The sequence below is a fragment of the Episyrphus balteatus genome, chromosome 1 (genome assembly GCF_945859705.1).
Source record: "Episyrphus balteatus chromosome 1, idEpiBalt1.1, whole genome shotgun sequence".
Taxonomy (NCBI): domain Eukaryota; kingdom Metazoa; phylum Arthropoda; class Insecta; order Diptera; family Syrphidae; genus Episyrphus; species Episyrphus balteatus.
In genome coordinates, this window is record NC_079134.1 from 39,853,572 (window position 1) to 39,875,690 (window position 22,119).

The 22,119-nt window shown below is 31.2% G+C and overlaps 1 protein-coding gene across 1 annotated transcript in view; it reads right to left on the reverse strand.

The window, feature by feature from the left end:
* Window positions 1-3,696: 3,696 nt before the first annotated feature.
* LOC129916570 (actin-binding protein WASF1-like) overlaps window positions 3,697-22,119 on the reverse strand; it is a 68,552-nt gene continuing 50,129 nt past the window's right edge. The window contains exon 3 of the mRNA XM_055996625.1: window positions 3,697-3,965. Within this exon, the coding sequence (XP_055852600.1) occupies window positions 3,697-3,965 (269 nt within the window). The remainder of the gene's footprint in view (window positions 3,966-22,119) is intronic.

Consider the following 22,119-nt stretch of genomic DNA (forward strand, 5'->3'; position numbering starts at 1 on the left):
GCTCAGGACCTTCCTATACATATACACTTATTCTTGTTTGAAGGGGGAAAGGAAGGATCGGGGACGAGCAGCAGCTTTAACAGCATGGGATAAGGCCAAACATTTCCTTTTCCATTTATCCAAAGGGCCACTCTTATTCTTCAGTATTACAGTTTCAAAAAATAGAGGATGGGTAAGGGTACTCATCTGTATTGTAAACTTTAGACCGAATGACTTCCAAAACTGTGCCTGCGGCTGCTTTGACTACTCTCAACCTTTTAACCTTCTCCATACTTCTTAGGCAAACAGGATTTGACTGTTTTATTATCCATTTTATAATCACCCGTATTGTGATTTACAACTGTCAATCGATTGTTGATAAATACTGTAATTTTGGGTTTTTAAACCAAAATTATAGGAAAACTGGTCAACTGGAATTTTGTAATTAGATTTCTTTATAACGACTAGGACCATTCTCTGCTTTCAAAACTTTTTTTAATTAAGTAATAAGATATTAAAATTAAATTTGTATCAACTTCCGATTGATAGTTGTATATTAGGGTGGTCCTTATTTTACTCTTTTTCGAAAATTGAGTGCGACGCCCCCTAGATTGGTTCCAAATCAGGAAAAAAAATACCCTATTTTTTTTTAAATTTTTATCTCTGACCCTTCCTGGCCCTATTTTGATAAGAAGTTACTATAGCAAGGGCGATATTCTGTGTCCAGTGTTGGGTAAATGGCGGATTTTTGATATAAACTTCTTAATTAAATATGGTCAGGAAGGGTTAGGAATACAAATTTGAAAAAATTAGGGCTTTTTTTTCCTGATTTGGAACCACTCTAGGGGACGTACCCAATTTTTTGTTCCTAAGGACCACCCTGTTGTATATAGCAATAAAGCTGAACCTCCTTCAATCGTACTTGTCAACTCATCAACTCATATATGAAACTTCATAAAACTGAAAAAAATGCAGAATTGGTTTTTGGAGTATGGTTAAGGGGGCGGAGGGGGCGTGGCTATGAATTTTTTTTTCAATCTACCATTAGAACCTGATTAAATATAGAATAAGAACCACCCGACTTTTTGTGGGATTCAAATCCTTCATTTAATGGATAATTAAAAAATTTTCTAAAACTATCAAAAATACTTTTTTACTATTTTAGCCCTAACTCGGTTATTTGATTCACAAAATCAAAGTGGGTTACATTTTATTTTAGGTAATTAAATTGTCTATAAGATTGATTATGAAGACTTTTGCGTAAAAGTCAATTGTTAAAGAGTTATAGCACTGTTAAGTGACAAGAAACTGAAAATATTGCAAAATCCGAAATTTTACATGTTTTTGGAAGCTTCATAACTTCGTTGTTTTTGGATGTATAAAAATACTACCAAGGTCATTTTCATAGGAAATTATGTTTTCTACAAGTCTACCAACAACTTTTTTTCAGTAAAATGCACCAGAAGAAAGTTATGGGCATAAAAGTGAAAAAAGTGCCAGATTTCTATGGTTTTTCGGTGATGCTGAAGGGGGCGGAGGGGGCGTGGTTGTGGAAATTTGGTTTTTCTATCTACTAACCATACCTAACAACATATCAAAAATTTAGAACTACCGGACCTTTTGTAGGGTAACCCCCTTTTTTTTAGCTTCATTTATTGGACTATTATAAACAAAATACCACATTAGGTCATTTGCGCACTCTTATACACACTATCGTGTAAGAAGGCGCGGCTTAGTTTGTAAGAGTGCGCAGCTGCGTACAGGTGTAAGTTCACACAAAAGTCGCAAATAAAACTGCCTATCTTTAAATAAACAGAGAATTTTTCAACCCATCACTCCTTGCATGAGGAACAATCAATTTAGTCTTCGATTAATGGTTCGGAGAAAATTTCAATATTTCCTAGTTACTTTCATTCCCTTGTTTTTTGTAAAACTTGTATTTGGTTTCTTTTTGGTTGGAATTGCTTTTTCTAGCTGCTGTTTGCTGGTATATGGACAAATGCCAGTTATTTTGAAGCCTTGGATAGCATTTACTGCTTTTTTAACCAGCGCACTCTTATACATCATCATGGTGCGCACTCTTACACGTCCAGACATGTAATCGAAGAATATATATGTATTTCACAATGCACTTTATGACCAATCTTACGTGTTCCTTAAATGATTCTTTTTGTCGACTTTTCAATGTCCCATACTTTTTTTATTGTTATTTTATGTTGTTAAGCGGAAAATTTAATTTGTTTGGCATGAAAAATTGGAAAAAAAAGTGCTAAGAAACTTAAACTTAACTAGCACCTCTGTTTACAAACACATTTACATGAAATTTTGACAGCAGATCAAACTCACTTAGATCTTTCCAAAATAAGTGCATTCAGTCTTATATTCCCTTTCAAACCGTAGAAAATCGCTTTGCGCACTTTTATCAACCGCGCACTCTTATACCATCCTACCCTACAGAAAGAATTGCCTTGCCAGACCCACTTTTTTGGCATTCTCCATCATCGTAATGTCATGTAAAATTGTTATTTTGAGTTCAATTTTTTTTTTTCGAATCCTAAACTTGCCTTTAGTACCTACATATATCGCAAGTAAAAGGTAGGTATATAAAATTTGTTTTTATAAAAACAAAAATTCAAGAACAAATTATAAATAAATAGGCCTTAAGTTTCTTTTATCAGTTGGGATCATTGGGACTTTGTTTTCAATATTTCTAATTTTGTTGCTAGCAGTTTTTCCCAATTTCTTACTTTCACACTGTTTAGAAAAAAAAAAAATCCAATTTACAGGTTCAGTAAGTTCTTTATCAGAAGTTTGATGAGCTCTTTTCTATTGAAAATAAGTTTTCTTATAACTTACAGCGTTCAAGTGAGAGATATACATTGGAAGTGAAGATCTTCATTAACTAAAAACAAAAGAGGCCAAAGAATGGAACCTTGAGGTAGACCAGTAGTATTTGACGAAAAATTAGATTCGTTGTCTGCAACTTCTATATTGTTGCCTTCGATATGTTGGCATTAAAATGGCTAATGTGGAAAATCATTTTTCACTTCACTTAAAGATATGAAAATGAGGATGCTATTATTTTCAAAAAATAGTATTTAAAATTTTTATTTTGCACAAAAACCCTGAAAACTTGTCAAATAAAATTCCAAAAAATAGAAAAATAAAATTCTAACAGCTGTTATCGTAAAAAAGATTTCTATCAGCCATCACTTAGATCTGCTGATTTGATTGATTTGCCTTATATTTCTCCCTTATACAGATTTGCCTATACACCTAACCATAAAACCTGCATCGTACCGACAAACAAAACATACCATCGAAATACAACAAAAATAAACAAAAACATTATTCAATTCAATTCCCACACCACCCCGAATTTTACATGCAGATTGCGCCGACTGAATAAAAATTTATATCCATCCAAATCCACACGCAGATTCAACAAGAGAGGGCGGACTTTTGTATGCGATTGCGATTAAATAGACGAGGAACCATGGAACACAAGCAAAATACTAGTTCGTCGTAAATTTTATAAACTAGCAACAAAGGGCGGTTTAATTAAAAGTCTTCAATGCAGCAGTCAACTCCTCACAAAGCATTTTACTATGCCTTCAATTTTAATTAATTCGTAATCTTCAGTTCTTCTATTTTATGCAGACAGAGGCGAGTCATTAAATGATTTTAATTTGACAGCTTTAGGTGATGGACTGGCTATTACTTGTATATCGAATATAAAATATACACCGACTGTTTTTTCTTACCAGTTTTCGTTGGTAATTCAATTTCTGTTGCAGGTCGATGATGATGATGATGATGGTCATTGATGGAGGATGCATCTTCATTTTTGACAGTAGTTGTTAAAGGTGTTTGCCGATGATGATCGATGACAGCAGGTTCATTTAGGAGACTAATTGGTGGGGGTGATGATATTCTGTTATTTTTGGTTAAAGATTTTTGGTGCCAATTTTCCGATAGATTTGTATCTGAAATGAAAAAAAAAAAAAATTAATAAAATTCATAAAAAACGATTTTGCATATGAAGAAGAATATGAAGACTCCATTTTGTTTTTCTCTCTTTGAAAATCGTCTGAAACCCTTTTTTTATTATTTAAATGGGAGAAAGTCAAATCAAAACCATCCAATCAGAGATATGACTGAAAAATCCTTGCATCGCTGAGAAAGGGTTGAATTTACATAATTTTCCTCATCCACATACAACAACCCAACCTTTTTTTATTGAGCTTGAATTTACGTGTGAAATAGTCTCAAATAGAAATTCTTTAGGATAAGGGTTGATTTAAATAATGTTTCCCCTGAGGGGTTAGTTCGTTTTTTAAGCGCCATCCAACTGATTTTTTTTTTGGATTTGTATATGTATTCAATTCATACAAGGATAAACCATTCACACGATTTTTTTTATGTTGTTGAATTTTTTAGGGAATAGGGTATCTCTCACAGTGGGAGCAGACGCAAATTGAAGGGTTCAATAGCAACGTCGAAGGAAGGTGGTTCTATTGGTTGAATTATATAAAAAAAAAACGCATAATGGTTCCTTCTTTTGTTGACATGTGGAGCATACGATTGGTTGAACAGGGATTTTTCTTTTTTGTTCTGTTGATGGAATAATCTTCGTTATGTATGACGAAACTGATTTGCACACTGGGGTATCAAATATGAAGTACTTATAGGAACTTGTGTGCGTTTTAGGTAGAGACACTCATAAATCCACGGTTTCGGTTACTTTAAAAATTTTCAAGATGTTAGGGTTAAAAATATTTGTGAGAAAAAGGCGCGAAAAAGTAACAATATCTGCTATAAATTGTGCTACTTTTTAAGATTTTTGGCGCAAAATATAGTTTTTTTTCAGGGGAAAATAAGAATTGAAGTTACTAAATGATTTTAGGGTAAAAGTAGGAAAAAAATAAAAAAAAAATAAGAAAAATCACAACCCCTTTGAAATGTATAAGAATAGGTACTGTTCGAATAATTTCTCATAACTTTTCAATTTTTGACAGATAACGGTTTTTATTTTTAAAGAATTGTGCAATTTTGTATAAAAAATACAAAAAAACTGCGTCATGGAATTTTGAGGTAAAATAAGTCACACTTAAAAAAAAATATTAAGAACAACAAGAATTCAACGGATTTTAAGGCTTCAATGGGAGATTTACTAAGGAATTGACTATAATACGATCTTTTATTGAAAAAAGAACAAGATAAAATATGTACAATGATACCCCTTTTTGCAAATATTTTTTTTTTAATCTTATAATTATTATTTTCACTGTTTGAATGAACGCAAAAATAAGGTTTTTGAACTTGTTTGATGAGATATTTCCATTTCTTGTGCACTGTTCCACAAATGAACAAGATTAAAGATTTCATCATCGACTTACGTAACAAAAAACTTAAATTTTCTAGTTTAAAGTAATCTGCAATGAACAAGCTTAAAATTCAGCAATTCGATAACAAGGAACAAAAAGGATGCATTAAAAGCTAATATAAAGATTCAATAGCGGTTTGTTATTACTGGTTTGTTGGTAAAATTTAATTCTGACATATTTTCGTTTATTATTTCTATTATGTATTGAACAAAAATGGATCTTTGAATGAATGAGACCGTGCAGTCAACCCGCAGCTCCATCTGGTCCCAGGGAACAGTGGAAAACATGTGCGAAGTCTAAGAACTGGACATCTGTGGTTTACGAATGAGAAAGATGACAAATTCTTCTGGTATTGCCATTATGGTCTTTTTTGAAAGTTAAGCGACGACGATTTGAGAAACAAGTTTATCAAAAAGCTGATTTCACAATTATACGGAGTGCTTAGCAAAATTAAAGGTCACCTCTATCTTCAATAAAAACTGATTTAAAGAGCACGAAAAGCCAGAAATATCTTGATTGAGTGTCCATCTTCAAAGCAATCCTTTAGTCTTTTTGTAACATTACACAGATTTGCTAAAGTAATTCTTTGATATTTTAGGAGAAAACTGTTCAATTAATTGGAGAAATTCGTCATAATACTGAAGCGATGCCTTGATTTTCTTGCAGAAACTCTTTGATTTTACTAGATTCATCTGTTTATTTAACTGGGAAAACCCGTTTATATGAAAAACAGCATTTGGGTCTGATCTGTTGAATTTCTTAAGCCACTTGGAGAAATCTACTTCAGACTACCCACTTATTCTACCTGATCAATCTATTAACTATTCCTACCTGATCAATCTATTAACTATTCCAATATGATCCACTAAATTTACATGGTCATCATGTTGATTTTATTAAGGCAACTCGTTTATGTTACCAGTTGTTGTTTTTTATCAGGGCATTACTTCAAGAGATCTAAAAATTTTACTAACGCAAACGGTAATTTTTTTATTTTTGGAACCATCCACTGATTTTAGCGGATAAACTCATCGATTTTACTGCGACACCTAGATAATTTAAATTTAAACAAGTGAATTTGTTGATTTAACTGAGAGAAGTTGTTGATTTTATCAGAATCCTTTTTGAATTAAACATAAAAATGTGTTATATTTCCAAGGCTATTTTATTGTTAAGGGTCTGAAAATAAATTCTATTTTCGGGTCTATTTTATATTCAATATATCCCCAGTAGACAATCTCACCAGTATACCCTTTATATGAATCAAAATATATAAAAATTATATTAAAAAATCGTGGCAACCCTATGACCTTAACTTTCTGTTGATTTGAAACAAACTTTCATGAGTACTTTGACCCAGTCTGAGACAGAAAAAAAAAACACACAGACAATCTCTTCCTGTCCTTGTTGTATTTGTTGTTGAATGTCAATGCCTCAAAGGCTTGTGATAGTTATGCCGGTTATTCATTCAAATGAGCAAACATCATGAGCAAATAAAATAAAAATTAAACTTATGTATGTAATTAGTTTTTATGAGCTCTCTGCGATGCAGTCCTCAGTCACAGAAATGAGAGGGTGTTCGCATTGCAATTGCAATTTTTGTCTGCGTTTGTCTGCGAGTATACGATGAACATGCGCGACCGCGTGGATTTTAATTTTTTGTTTTATAAGCCTAGTTTCATTTATATTTATTGTTTTTATTTAATTTTCATTTGAATTCTTTTCTTAATTTTATTTTATTGCCTCTCTCTGTATGGTGGATTATAAGTTTTTTGTTTCCATATCTATAAATGCATTTAAAAAAAATATATAAAGGAGGATGTATTGGAGAGAGAAATTTCGCGTGATACGCGGCAATAATTCAATGCGCGAAGAAGCGCGCAGAGTGTGAAATTATATACGTTTGTTGTAATGCACTTTGCGTTCCATTCAGTTTGTACTTTTTTTTTATTTCTTTTTCTTTTACTTTAATTTGTTTTTTTTTTTTTTTTTTTTTTTTTTTGTGTGGTTTTTTTTAGTTTTGTTTAATGTAATTTTCTTGGGAGACAAAAACGATGATAGGGTGAAGACTAACTACAACGACACTGACACTCTCGTCCTCGCCAAAGTCAAACAAATTGTGATGTGAAGTGTGAGGGACATTTTTGGCCACTTGCATTGCAAAGTCGCGACATCAAGTCTACCATATGTATGAGGAGTCTGTATGTCTGGGACATTATAATACCAGTGTGTGATGATGGGGGCAATGAAAAGGCATTTGACAGATGCTATCACTTTTTTGTTCTGACGGAAGAAACATATTTTTTGATTGAGCCTTTGCATGTTTGCATGTTATTCTAGATTCTGTCTTTTTTTTATAAAATAATTATGTATCTAGATAAATTGGGATTTTGTTTTGTTGTATTTTGAATGTCATGGCAGAAGATTTAGCATAATAATTTATGAATATTATTTTAAGTAGATCTTGTCAAAGGGGGCTGAAAATTCACGTTGAATTTAATTTAGATTTATCAATAAATGCCTACAAAATGTGTTTTTAGTACAATTAAACATATTTTTTTGAATAAGATTCAAATTTAAGAGTTTTTTTTTAAATTTCAAGTTCGAACGTCAACTCTTTTGTTTTTGCAAATGGTTGGGTAATACTACACGATTTTGTCGTACAGCGCCGTTTCATCGTCAAATTTAGTAAATATATGTATTTTGCTGGAAATTCGTCTCATATCTCTGCCTCAAACAGAATTGCCGTATATTAAAAATTAAACATACTTTTTCCACCCTCATTTTTAGGCGAAATAATTTGGCGCGCAACAAATGATTAACAACTTAAAACACCTCTTATACCCAGAGTTACCTAAACTACAGGTAGTTGCTAGAGATATCCTGCTGATATGTCTTCTCAAGCAGTGAATTATAATTCATGACGAGATCGATTATTGGGTATATTCTTTGTTATGAATAGACAACAGTCGGATGTCTACTGATGAAAACTGTGTTGCAATTGTTCTTCACTTTACGATTTATTCTTACCTCGACTTGTATTTTTTTTTTTTTTTATTAGAACACATCACTTGTGCAAGGATATTTTTAAAGGTCGACAAACAAAAAAGGACACAAACCTGCAGTTTTGCGCAAGATGCAGTTCCCACACTATCAATTTTTTTCTTTTTCTTCTTCTTGGGGATTCAAAGAGGGTAAAGTATTTTTATATCTTTCAGCTTATATGTTGTTGTTTCTTATTTTTGTGTTCGCATTTTTGCGGTATTAGATAAATATCCATCTGCACTATCACAAAGTGTATTAAGGAGGACACTTTCATTTTTGTCCTGAATGATTCTTATATAAAAACGAGATTTATGGGTTATTTTTATCCGTAGCAGATACATTTTTAGGAAAACACCATCTTTGTTAGCAGGTAATTGCGATGGTGTCGTTGTGATTATTATTGTGAAATGATACAATAGTTTTTTTTGCTGTTGGAATAAAAAAGTCCGAAAAAAAACAAGATTCAATTAAAATCGTATAGATGAGTATAAAGTCGGTGCGTGTAAATAGTTTTTTGTATTATTACTGATTTGAGGTCATGCCCGTTGGTGTTAGTAAGAATGCAACATGTGACATGTAATCGAACTTAGATATAGGACAAAATCTATTGAAGGGTGCGAAACAAAAACATTTTTTTGGCAGTTCTTAGAATAAAGTAGAACACAAGCAGATTAGCTGTTTGGCAATGACGGAAGGTGTCCATCAAAAAAAGACATTTCTCTATTATGCTTTATTTATAGACCTACCTGAAAGTATGAAAAAAACTTTGTTTATTTTCAAAAAAAAAACTCTATTGTAAAGTTGTCATCTTTAAAAAATAATATTTTTTATTAAAACTTTTTTTTTTAAATTGGTTGACAATTATCAACATTTTTAAAACATAATATAAAATTAAACTTAATTAACCGGTAGCGCTTTGGTGTGGTGAACTTGAATTAAGTCAAAATTCATTATCAGGTGAAATTTGTGGTTTATACAAAAATATGTTCAGATTTAATAATTTTTTTTTTTGATTTTTCAAAAATTTGAATTAGTGAGATGAAGTCAAAAAACAATATGAGTCAAAAAATAGATGTGTAACTTCCTAAGATATTATCTTAAAATCTGTTAACCTAATTACGTGAGTACAATTAATTTATTAATTGTATATACCATATACATAGGAATGTTCTATTTATCTACATAATATTCAATAAAATCTGGTTTATTAACAATATTTACATAAATGTCCCTAAGCTTAAAAACCCGTAGTTAAGCATCTGAGTTTCGGATCTTTGAATGGAGCTTGTCTAGTTTTTGCATACTTTTAGTTGATTTTCATAGAATATAAAAACTCTTCTTTTTTTTTTTAATTAAGAACTTCGTTTTCCCAAAAAGGTAATGAATTGGAATTTGATGCATTTTGAAAAAAAAAAAAAAAAAAATCTGAAAAAAAAATAAAAATCTCAGTCAATAAAACAAAAGTAAAAAATTTGTTTTTAACCAGTGATAATCTTGATGGTGGAACAGATTAGGAGTGACATTCTAGTAAATTTAGCTACTAATATATTATTTTGCATGATATATTAAAAATTCCATGGTAGAATGTCGATTTATTGCAAATATTGTTATTATAAGAACGTTTTCAGAAACAAAAGAGCTGACATTCGAACTTGAAATTAAAAAAGACCATTTAAAACTGCATCTAATCGAAAATTTTGGAACAGAAAACGATATCTTCATCTTATTAAAATTTATATGCATGCATGTAGAAGTAAAAGGCTTATAATGAAAATTTAAAACGATACTCAAAAGATAGTAATGTTATTGGTAAAGAAAAGTAGGTGTATGAGTAAGTAATCGATTTAAAACTTGTTCATAAGACAGATTTTGTTAAATTACCTATTTGATTAATATAATGCAAACACAACCTGAACATGACATGGACAACAATGACGTCACAACTCCAACATTTTGTCTTTAAATTCTGATATCAAGCATTAATGGAGCAAATTTTAGTACTTTTTCTTTAATGCTTTTAATAATATTCAAATAAGTGTGAAATTTGTTAGCTTCATAAATTGTGAGACAGAACATTTAAACAAACCTACTACTCGTACCTGTTTGTAATAGTAGCGGCATTTCATTCCTTAAAAGACTTCTTCAAAAACAACAAATTTTGCGAATTTAGCTTTAAGAATATTACTAATGGTTCTCGTTCTATGAGTGTTTCCTCAAAAACGCATATTTTATTTCCAACATTTAGCTTGTCGTCAAAGTACCTATGTAGTGAATACCGAAAGTCGGTAAAGAAAAATGCTCAGAAAAAGTCTGTTTTTAACGTTAAAAATCATAAAACGCATAGACACAAATTTTTTAAACATTTTCCCGTTCGTAAAGTGGAATAAAACTTAAAATTGAAATTTCTTCAATGGCAATACCAAAGGAGCAGATAAAAACAATTTAAAAATGAAAACTACTTTTACAGTGATTCTTGTTGTCTAATCCTGGCAACAAGTTTATTATGTCATGGGTTCATTTAAGACTCATTCGGCAATGTTTTCAAAAGCTTATTCAAGACCCCAAAAAATTTAGTTTTACTTTTAAAATTGGTTTAAAAATGACATATCGTCGGTCTCATGAGAAAACCTCGTAACTCCCAAAATCAAAATTTTACAGGAGAGACGAAAGAGTAAACAAACAACAGAGTAGTTGGGAAGAAACGCGCTGTGCAAAATTTGAATTTAAGTCTATTTAGAGTTTTCGGAATGACCCCAAAATTTCTGGGTTGCTCCGCTGACATATTTTCTAAAGAATGGCATTCAAAAGTCATTTTTGAAAAAAGTGGAGTTACGAGGTTTTCTTATGAGACCGACGATATGAAAAGCATAGGTTTCGAACTTCAATAATCTTATGCTTAAACTATCTACTAATCAGGAACACACAAATTTCTCGAAAATAGCTTACTTTTCTCATTTTGAACTTAAAAAAACTAATTCTAATGTTTTTTTTAATCAAATTTAGACAAACTTCTATTTCCAATATCTTTAGAAAAAAATTAATTTTGAAAAATTAATACCTACTTATATTTTAGACGATAAGATTATGGACTTTTCAGATTTCATGATAGTTTTACCAAAAAAAAAAATTAATGATGGTGTAATTTGACGGCAAACGTACCCAAAAATAGCATTTTTGACTTGTTAATTTTCAAGTAAGTAGTTCAAAAACGTGACGTTTTCACTCCGGATTTGGAAACAGCACACAAAAATCATTTAGAAAAGTATGGGTCGGCAAGTTTTTTTTTTCGTTGCAGACCAGTGTTATTTTTGCAAAACTTATCTAACTGTATTATATGTAAAAAAGTCAAACATAATTTACAATTTCATAAGGAAATTCTATTTAAAAAAAAAAAAAACTTTAAAAGTAGGTACCTACGACAAAAATATTAAAAAAAAAAAAAGAGTGTGTGTACACATGTACACGCGACTGAAGTTATACTTCTCATTCAGTATATGTAAATGAATTTCATTTGATATTTTTAATTTCTATTATTAAGTAATTAATCCACACTTAGTTTTTTTACATTTTTATCAAGTGAACAATAAATTAATTCTTTCATCCTCCTTGCGTCCATGTAGTTTTCAATTTATTCTGCGAAATTTACTCATGTTGTGCGGTTCAGAACGTACTTTATATGCTTAACGAAAGTAAATAAATTGCGCATAAAATGTGCGATATGGTAATTTTATGAGAATTGTGTGTGCTTCAGCACTAGTAGTAGCAATATGGAACTTGCAGGGTTGCTACAAAGCTCAAAAGTTAGCTGAGCTCAGCTCACAGCTCAGCTCAAATTTTGAGCTAGCTTACTTTTGAGCTATGTATCATAGCTCAGCTCATTTGAGATGAGCTGAAAGTGAGCTGAGCTAATGGGTGAGCTGAGCTGTCGGTGAGCTGAGCTGAGCTTTGGGTGAGCTAAGGTAAAGTAAGCTGGGCTGATCTGTGATGGGTGAGAGGATACATTGATTTTTATTTGGAAATTATAATGAAATATGTAGATATTTTAAACTTTTATAAAACACCATAGCTTAAGATGTTTGGTTCTAGTTATTAATGGAATTATTTTAACACATGGATATTTTTATAAATAAAACAGATAATTTTTCGTGATCTTTTATCTTGGTTTTTTTAATAGTAAATATATTTCTATTTTTTTAGTAAAATATTTCTTTTTTTATCATAAAAAAAAATCCGGTACAATCCGGTTTTTCGACTTTTTTCAAAATTCCGAGAAAATCGCATTTGAAAGTTGGGGTAATTTTTTTTTTCGAAAAATATCCGAATCTTTGAACGCTCCTAGAAGCTAAACCGCTTGAGAGCAATTTTTGGGAGTGATGCCAAATGATAGCTTGTGTCATGGGCCTACGCTTTGTACATTGTCAGATTTTTAAAAAATCATCTTCCATGTTAAACCGCCACATTATGCCTATTTTTTCAGAATCGTGCCTATTTTTTTTTTACTTTTAAGTTCTCCCGGTTTGAGAACGCGTGGACCTACAGGGATGAGATTTGTACCCAAATGTAGGTTAGAGTCCCCGCTACCTTTTGGCATCAAATTTTTTTTTTTCATTTTCTTCAAAATTCCGAGATATAGGCGTTGGAAGTTGGGGGCGCTCACTTTCAGCTCAGCTCACTTTCAGCTCAGCTCAAATGAGCTGAGCTATGGTACCTAGCTCAAAAGTGAGCAATCTCAAATTTGAGCTGAGCTGAAATGTGAGCTTTTTGCAACCCTGGCAACTTGCCACATGGAAATTACCACATGCAACTTGTCACATGCAACCTGCCACATGTAACTTCCCACATGCAACTTGCCACACGCAACTTGAGACATGCAACTTGCCACACGCAACTTGCCACATGCAGCTTGCCACATGCAACTTGCCACACGCAACTTGCCACATACAACTTGCCACATGCAACTTGCCACATGCAACTTGCCACATACAACTTGCCACATGCAACTTGCCACATGAAACATGTAACTTGCAACGTGTTGTATGTTTTATGTTTGCCGTACTGCGCCGTACTGCATTTTTAAATACTAAAGTACTGCCTACTCTAAAGGTGAAACGACAGCCCTGCTACCCAGGGTGATCGCGTCATAATCCCTTTGACATTCTTGTCAAAAAGTAAATTTTCATACCCACCCTCCCATAAGAAGTATAACTTCAAAAAAAAAAAATAACTGCTGAACGACAAATTCGTTTCATACTTTGTTCAAAATATGCAATTTTCTTCTATTTAAATTATCGCCATATAAATATTTCTAAACCATTTGGCATGTGTTTGTATTGGCACTCAATATAGCTACTATAAATCCATTAAAGAATCTACAACAACTGCCACCAATAGCAGGCCTCAAAAAATACTAAACATATAACAACTGTTAAAGTGTGCTCTGTGTTCTTCCCTATTTACCATCTTTTCAATTCAAATCCTTTTTATAGGTATATAAAAATTCTACTTTAAATAAAAAACCGATTTCAATCCTCATAACCATAGCTATTTCTTTATTAAACGTTGAAAAAAATGAATATGATCAAACAAAAAAAAACCATGATCATTATGATGATCAAACGAATGGCACCCTTTTATTCGCGTCACGTGTTTGACGCAGTGCCTGCGTTACATGTAATAAAAAAAAAACTATAAAAAAAGGGTAGGTTTGTACCGGTTATGTGCCATTGAACATACCAAAAGGATCTGCTGATCTCCCCGCATTCCTAAAGTGCACACCTTGATTTTTTCATTTTTTTTTTCCATCACTTTTTCCTGGTAGCGATTTTTATCGAAAGTGTAACTAACGGCATCCGAATGGTGTTGAAATAAAAAAAAAGAAGAAAAAAAAACTGAATGGGTGCGTGGAGATAGCACGCAGTTAGCACGCATTTTTAAGGGTTACCTTGCAGCACAAGAAACATGTTTTCTAAAACGGTTATATTTGTTCCTTTCACCTTCGAAAAAAGGGATTCCAAATGAAAGGGATACTCGCCTCGTTTACACATTAAGGAACGGAAAGTGAATCAGCCAGCTTGTTCAATATTGTTAATGGAAGCAATCTATCGACGCGTGCGCAACGACGCACAGTTTATAACGAAAAAGACTCGTGCTATTGATGAAATAAGGAATCCTTTACTTATTGGTTTGAAAAAACAAGCAGATGGAAATTTTGGGAAAACATCGGGAGCTAATGGGAAATTCGATATGCGCGCCAAAGAATCTTCAGAAAAATAAACATTCAATTAGCCTTTTTCTTCTTTGAGGACTGTCATTTGTGTGTCATATGTGTGTCAAAGTATGGGGTCAGTTTGACAATGTTTAACTAAATTTAGAACTAAACTCTGTCAATGTTTTATTTCCGGAGAAATCCATCAACCAGAAGTCAGAGTGCTATTTTTCAAAATTAATTGAAAGTTGTTGAATACCAGGCAAACTATTCAGAGATTGAGATTATGGAAATAAAGCAGTTGCCAAGTCATGGGTTAGGTTGCAACCATTTTCGGTGAGAATGCTTAGTTTTTTTTTTTTTCTTTTTTATTTTTGCATTCGAATGTGAATGCAAAAAAGTCCCATGAATGAATGAAAATTTGCAAGTCTCAATTCTCAATTGCCTTTTGCATACAACACAACGTCAAACCAGCAAAAACGTATAAGTCGTCGAGTTGGTCATCGCCGGTTGTAGAATGTTAAGTCGAGTCTCGTTCAAATCGCCCTGGGAGATTTGCCTGAAAAGTTGTAGATATGCGTTTGATTTGAGTTCACATTCAGATTCAGCAAGTCTTAAGGCCTGCCTCAATATGTGTGTGGTATGGAGATTGCGCTAACTTGGCCTGAAGCACACTGACTTACAGGGTTTTATAACATATGCGCTTGCCTTTTTGCCTATCAATGTGCGGGCTTTGGGTGCTTATGTCATTTGCATTATTTGATTGATTTGTTGAAGTGGTTGCAATGGACATTTCAGCTTTTGATTTATTTTTGCATTTCATTTGGTTCAACGTAGATACAAAAAAAAAACTTGATGTTGATTTTCCGTGAAAGGGAATAAGCCAGGTTTTCTCTATTTCGTATTGAAATAGGAGAGAGAATCACATCACTGGGGAATTGGTATATATGATAATATGGCAATCGTATTTATAAAGTGCGATTCGATCGAGAGCTATAAAATGACCTTTACTTTTAGGTAGATATAATGTTTGAATTTCAAAGAGGACGTTCGCCATGACTTTAACACCTGTGATGACTTGAAATGTTAGCAGCACGCACGATATTTAGTGCTATACTGTGTATACCCTTGTACCTACAATTTTTGAGGCAACTCACATAAAAAAAAAAAAACATTTTTGGCTACCTTTCGCTTTTCTCAAACAAACTTCGTGTTATTTTTTTTTTTTTTTCAAAACAAGTCTCGAGCTACCTCTTTCGGAAGATTACTGCATGAAAATATTGTGTTTTTGTTTTTGATTTTTCAAGCATCAGAAGCCTCTAAAAAAATAGGAACTTTTAGAAAAAAAAATGTTGAAAATCGTTTAAAAGTTTTTATATAAAAAATAATTTTTGTATTTCTTCACATTTTCAAACAAAAAAGAATACCATTTTCTGAATTTCTTAACACCTAAAACAAAAATTGAAATTTCAAAAACAATCCTCAAAATTTAAAAAAAAAATGAAAAAAAAAAAAATAATTATAATTTGATTTGAAAAATAAAAAAAAAAGAAATTTTGTTTCTCAAAAATTTTCAAACCAAAAAAAATTTGCCATGTCATTCTAAAGAAATAGTTAATAAGCATATCTATAATATCTAGGAAATTTTCTTTGTAATTTATTAATCCGTTTTGAATGAATTGATTTAAAATAAAAAAATATAAATATAAGTCGAATTTATCTCAAAATCGATTTTTGTGCCCGCATTTTTTAACTTGAACCGATTTTCGCATGAAAAGTCGAATTAGAGGGATACGTCTGTATTTTATTAAAAAGTCAAAAGTCAATTCACACGTGGTAGAAGTGAAACCTTAAAAAAAAAATTTTCTTGCAAAAAAAAGAAAAAATCTACCTATTTTTTATCTCCTTTAAATACATGTTTTTTATTATGACAACCTATATTAATTTTATATCATCTGAAAGCTTATTGTTTCAACTCAAAATATTTATACCGTCCATGTCTATACAACATCTACAAAAAGAGCTTATCTTTTTCAAATCAAATCACTTTTCATCAAAAAAGCAAAAAAAAATCAATCTTTTTTCTCGTTTAACACCATTAAAAATATTTTTTTTAATGACAACCTATGGTACATTCCAACTTTGTCGAAATTTCAAGCTGAGATTACGGTACTTCCTACACTGGTCATCGTCAACAGATCTCCACAGTTGTTTTGAGGTATTTTTCAAGTTTTTCAATTTAAGATTGTGTAACTTGTAGAGCATGTACAGTTAATTGTGATATATTAAATGAAAGGTTATGTTATTAGCATGCGTATTAAAGTTAAATCAAATTTGTATGTGAACTAGACCAAAAGATATAACGTGTGTAGAAAATTAACATATTTTTACCGTTATCTCAGAATTTTGAATATGAAATTAATTGAAATTTTGTACATTTATTGTTTATTTAATTACCTATCTACAGAACAAATTTTATTTATTTATCTATTAAAACAAAAAAGTTATAACAAGTTGAATGTTCGTGTCACATTTTCGTTTCATCTTGTTTCAAATCACTACGATCCTAAAGAAGTTTTCACTTCAAAAAACTCAAAATTCATATTTTTGAAAATTGTTCTTAATTTTAAATTAGTTAGGGTCATTAAACGGTAAAATGAGGTAAACCTCCTTATAGTAAATTTAAACTAAAGTTAAAAAATCGGTTAAAATTTATTTGCAAGAGGTGTATTAGAAACTAAGGAGATCCTTGCGAATCTGTCACTCTTAGTAACCAACAGTATCGTATATAGATAAAGATTATAATTGTTAAGATCACTCAAGATTATTAAGATTGCCAGGTATTATCAATGTAATGGCGCCCAACGCTAATCCAACCCTTTACATTAGATACCAAAATGACAACCAGTTATTATAAAGACTTTTACAAATGTCATCATAAAACTGTAAGACATCTTTTATAATTTCATACTTGGTATTCAAAACAAAATTGGATAACTATAATTTGCAATTAATATAATTTGAATATTTTATCGTTTTTAATTATATTTTTGACTTAAATAATTTTTATTATTTACGCCTTAAAAATCCTCCTTAATGTACTACTACCGTCTCTCATTAAACATTCAAGTAAACAAAGTTTCGTGTGAGTGTCCCATTTCTATTTATGTATATTAATTTTTTTTTATATTCCAATTTTTAATTCTTTCCCAGAACTCCCCTTAAATTATCACTTCATCTACGTTCTTCGGTTCAACTGACTTTCTATAGCGATTATGGTCAATAAACAATTGTTTATCACGAAGATTGTAAACTTAACTTACTAAAGGAAAAAAAATTAAAATTAAAAAAATTTCCATATGCAGTTTCCCTCGAGTAATTAGAGCTCACATAATAATTCAAAGCTACTTTGTTTATTATGAAAGTGTTTCCATTAGGACTTTTTTTTGTTTTGTTTTTGGTTGTTTTTTGTTTGTTTTTCTTCTAAATACAGGGTGTTTCAATTTTAAACCAATTTTGTTGAACTTGAAAAATCATTCAAAATGTAAATAAATGGGCTACAGCAATGGGAACACAATAAAATCCTTAAAGCATTTTTTTAATCAAAATAAATTAGAAAGTCCTTTCTTCAGACTTGAACCCTTTTTTTATAAATTCAATCAAGAACTGTAGAGGATTTGACAAGGATCTTAAGAAATTTCACTTTTATTTACAATTCAATTTAAGAACACCCTGTATTTGAATATCCTCGCTTGGTTGCGTCAGTTTTGCATGGCAATTGGCCCCTCTCGTTTAGCCGTTTAATATCAAAGACATCCCATTCACCTACTGTGTGCTATCTTATATTGTTCTTGTTGTTGTTTTCTACTGTTTTTTTTTTTTTTTTGTTCAGATTGCGGCCTCGATTAACTTATGCAAATCTACTTCTCGAATGCAAAAATGCTTGCACACCATAAACACAGTAAACAATGAAGTATATAGTGTCTGTGGAAGTGAATTGCTTTTGAACTACCTAACTTACTACTGAATCTACTGAATGGTTGGCTCTCTGTTGATGAAGCACGCATAAACTCTGAGATCTTCAGTTAGCCTGGAAAATTTATTGCGTGGAACATGTGCGCAGTGTGTGCGCGCCTGCGCAAATTGTCGGCCTTTTTTGTAACAATTGCAAAGAGTCTTCTCTGTAGGATAATTAATATAAAACTGATAATAATTATTGGAGCTGTAAAAGTAAGTAATGACCAGGCTATAATATACATAATGTGGTTAGTCGGTGGTGACGGTGTAAAGTAATTGGAAATCGTTTGTTCGGATAGAGCTTCCTTCAAATGAACGTTTATGATTTATTCAAAGAAATGAACACAATCACTTTTATGTTGCATTATTTAATGTAAATTACACTTTTTTGTAGCTTTAAAAAAAAAAGTTATGTAACGGGTATTTAGCCAAGTGTGTAAATTAAGCCTCCTTTTTTAAAATTGTCGTTTTTGAAAGTTTTTCTATGTTGTTCCCTATTTTTTTCCGGAATGTAACAATTTTTTTTTGACGTGATAAAGTCTTATAAATCGATGAACCATGGCAGCCACCACAAAAAAGTGACGCCATTTTCTAACGTTACACTCTCGCACTTTCGCAGTGCGGCAAAAAATTTCAATTCAAAATTAAAAATAAACTATTAGAAATACAAAAATCTTCTATAGCTTATTTGAAAGATAATAACCTAAAGCTTAATCGAAATGAAGGATTTTTAAAAATTCCGTCATTTAATAGGGTAAACAGGGGTAAAACAGAAAGATGAAATTTGGGCTAAAATCTAAACGCAAAGTCGTAGAGAATTGATTTTTTTTTGCTATAGATAGATGAGATTAATTAAAGAATAACTGCATTTAAAAAAAAATTCTAAAAAACTAAGCTATAACGTTTTGTTTGAACGTTGTACACGTGTTGGTGCTATGACAAAATGATGATTTTGGGTAAAGGAATTTTTTTTTGACAATTCTAAAGATGCCAGGTGAAAGATGAGAGAAAAAAAATTAGGGGTTTGATGCGGATTTTTTTCCAACACTCTGCGTTTCGAAATATGAATTTTTGAAAAACACCTTAATTTTTAGGGGTATTTTTGGGTAATTTTTGATTTTTAGCCTTTTTTTTTGGAGCGTTCCAAAAATCTCAAACTTATAGGACATGTAGATTTTGGCCTTATGCATAAATGTGGAAAAACTTGGAATCGTTTAGTGAATTTTGACTGAATAACGGAAGAAACAAGTTTTTAAAAAACACGTTTTTTGACCGTTTTTAACCGATTTTCATCGTTTTTTATTTTTATTTTTTTTTCTTTAATAGATACAGGAATAAAGTAAATGGAGTAATGATAGACCATGACCACGACTATATGTGTGTGAAGTTTCAATGATTTTCGTGAACACAATTTTGAGATAACTGTAAAATAAAATTTTCGAATTCACCAGGTTATAACTTTTGACCAAGAGCAGATAGAAATTTTATTAAACTTTTATGAGCATCCTGATACAATTACCTTTCATTTGGTATATCACACATAACGGTAGACTAACTACAAGCTGCACAATGTTAAATCAAGAAACTTGCGAAAAACCTCAAAACACCAGTGGAGATCTGTTGCCCCCCGAACAGCCACCAGTGGAAGTACCGTAATCTCAGTCTGGAAATTCGACATGGTTGACTTCTAACTTCTCTTGTAGGCATCTTTGAAATGAGATTGATACGTCATTTGAAAGGTGAAATAATAAGCTTTCACATAGTATATATTTTGTATAGGTTGTCAAACAAAAAAATTGATTGAATAGCGTGAGAACATAAAAATAAATGTTTTTTTTGCATTTTTTAATGAAATTTGATCGAGTTTAAAAAATTCTAGCTCTTTTTGTAGATGTGTCATAGACCTGATCGATATATATTTTTAGCTAAGACAATAAGCTTTCAAATGGTATAAAATTTTTAATAGTTTGTTAGGGAAAAAGACGTGAGAAGATAAAAATTCATGTTTTTTTTTGCTTTTTTTGATGAAAATGATTGTTTTCAATACCTAAATTATTTTTATAGTTTTTGCGCATTGTAAAAATTTAAAAATGGTTTTATTCCTAAGAAAAAATACTTGGCTTTTAAATTGCATAATTTTTTTTTGTAAGCCTTTAAAATAAAAAAATTAATATAATGAGAAAATAAAAAAGGTATTTTTTTAGCTTTTTCTTGTAAATTATGATTGTTTGAAATAAGTAAACGGTTCAATTGACTCATTTTAAACAAAAGCACACAACCTATTTTCTGACGACGTTATCACGTAAAATCATCGTCCGTGAACCGTTTTTGACCTCCCTTTTTACGAAAATTGAAGTATTTATTAGAAGTTATTGCGGGTCTTCTTACAAATATTCCAAATTTTTGGGCCACTAACTTCAATTCTTCAAAACTTCGATTTTTTAATTTTTATATTTTTTTTAAGTGTTCTTCTTATTATTCCAAAAAATTGAGGTCATAAAATTTGTATTTTTAAAATATAGCTTTAGAAACTTTTTTTTCAAAAAATTAAAAAAAAATCCCTTTTTTGTTTTCCAAAAATTTGTTTTGAATTCGAATATTTAAAAATATTCAAAGTGTGTTTGAGTACTTAAAAGTATTACTGTCACCTCGAAAATTCATTTTCTAAGTACCACCAATAACTTATAGACTTTCCAAGTATCTACATCGTGATGTTTTTACAATTTCAGAAATTTTTTTTTCGAAAAAACCTAACAAAAGTTGTGGAACATTTAAATCTCTAAAACAAAGCAAAAAATCGCTTAATACATAGAAAAAAGATGACCTAGGTTAAATTATAAGGCAAACCAAATATGCGGTCGAATAAAAACAAAGCTTAAGATATTTGCATTTGAAAGACCAAGGTAACCTGGAACGATGGAGCCTGCAGATTTTCAGCTTCCAAAAGTGGATATTTACGGATATATGTGTGTAGGATATTAAAATAATCAGTGAAAAGATTTTTATAAAAAAGTCCTACGAAATCATTCGACAGGACATCCTTGATTATTCTTCCTTCTTGATGACAAAAAAATCACAAATCAACCAAGAAATTACATAAATGTCCTTTCTTCCTTTCGCTTTCATTTTCAAAAAAAAAAAAAAAAAACAATGAACAAAAGATATCAAAAACCAAAAATCCTTCACACGCCTGTCAGTCAAATGATCAATTTTCCATGCAAATCTATGCACAAATCGTCCATAATATTCCCTTAGAATTCAATGACATCTATACAGAACGACACGATAACGATATATGCTGCTGGTGTCTATGGGAAAATCTATTGCAATCACCTGCAAAACATGCAAAATTATATCACAAAATATCCTTGCACAATATCATCCGCAGGTATTCTTGAAATAGGAATGCACCTATTTCACAGCAGGTAGTAGGTACCAGAATATCCTTGAAGACAATAATTATTATTATTATCCTTTGGCCTTTGC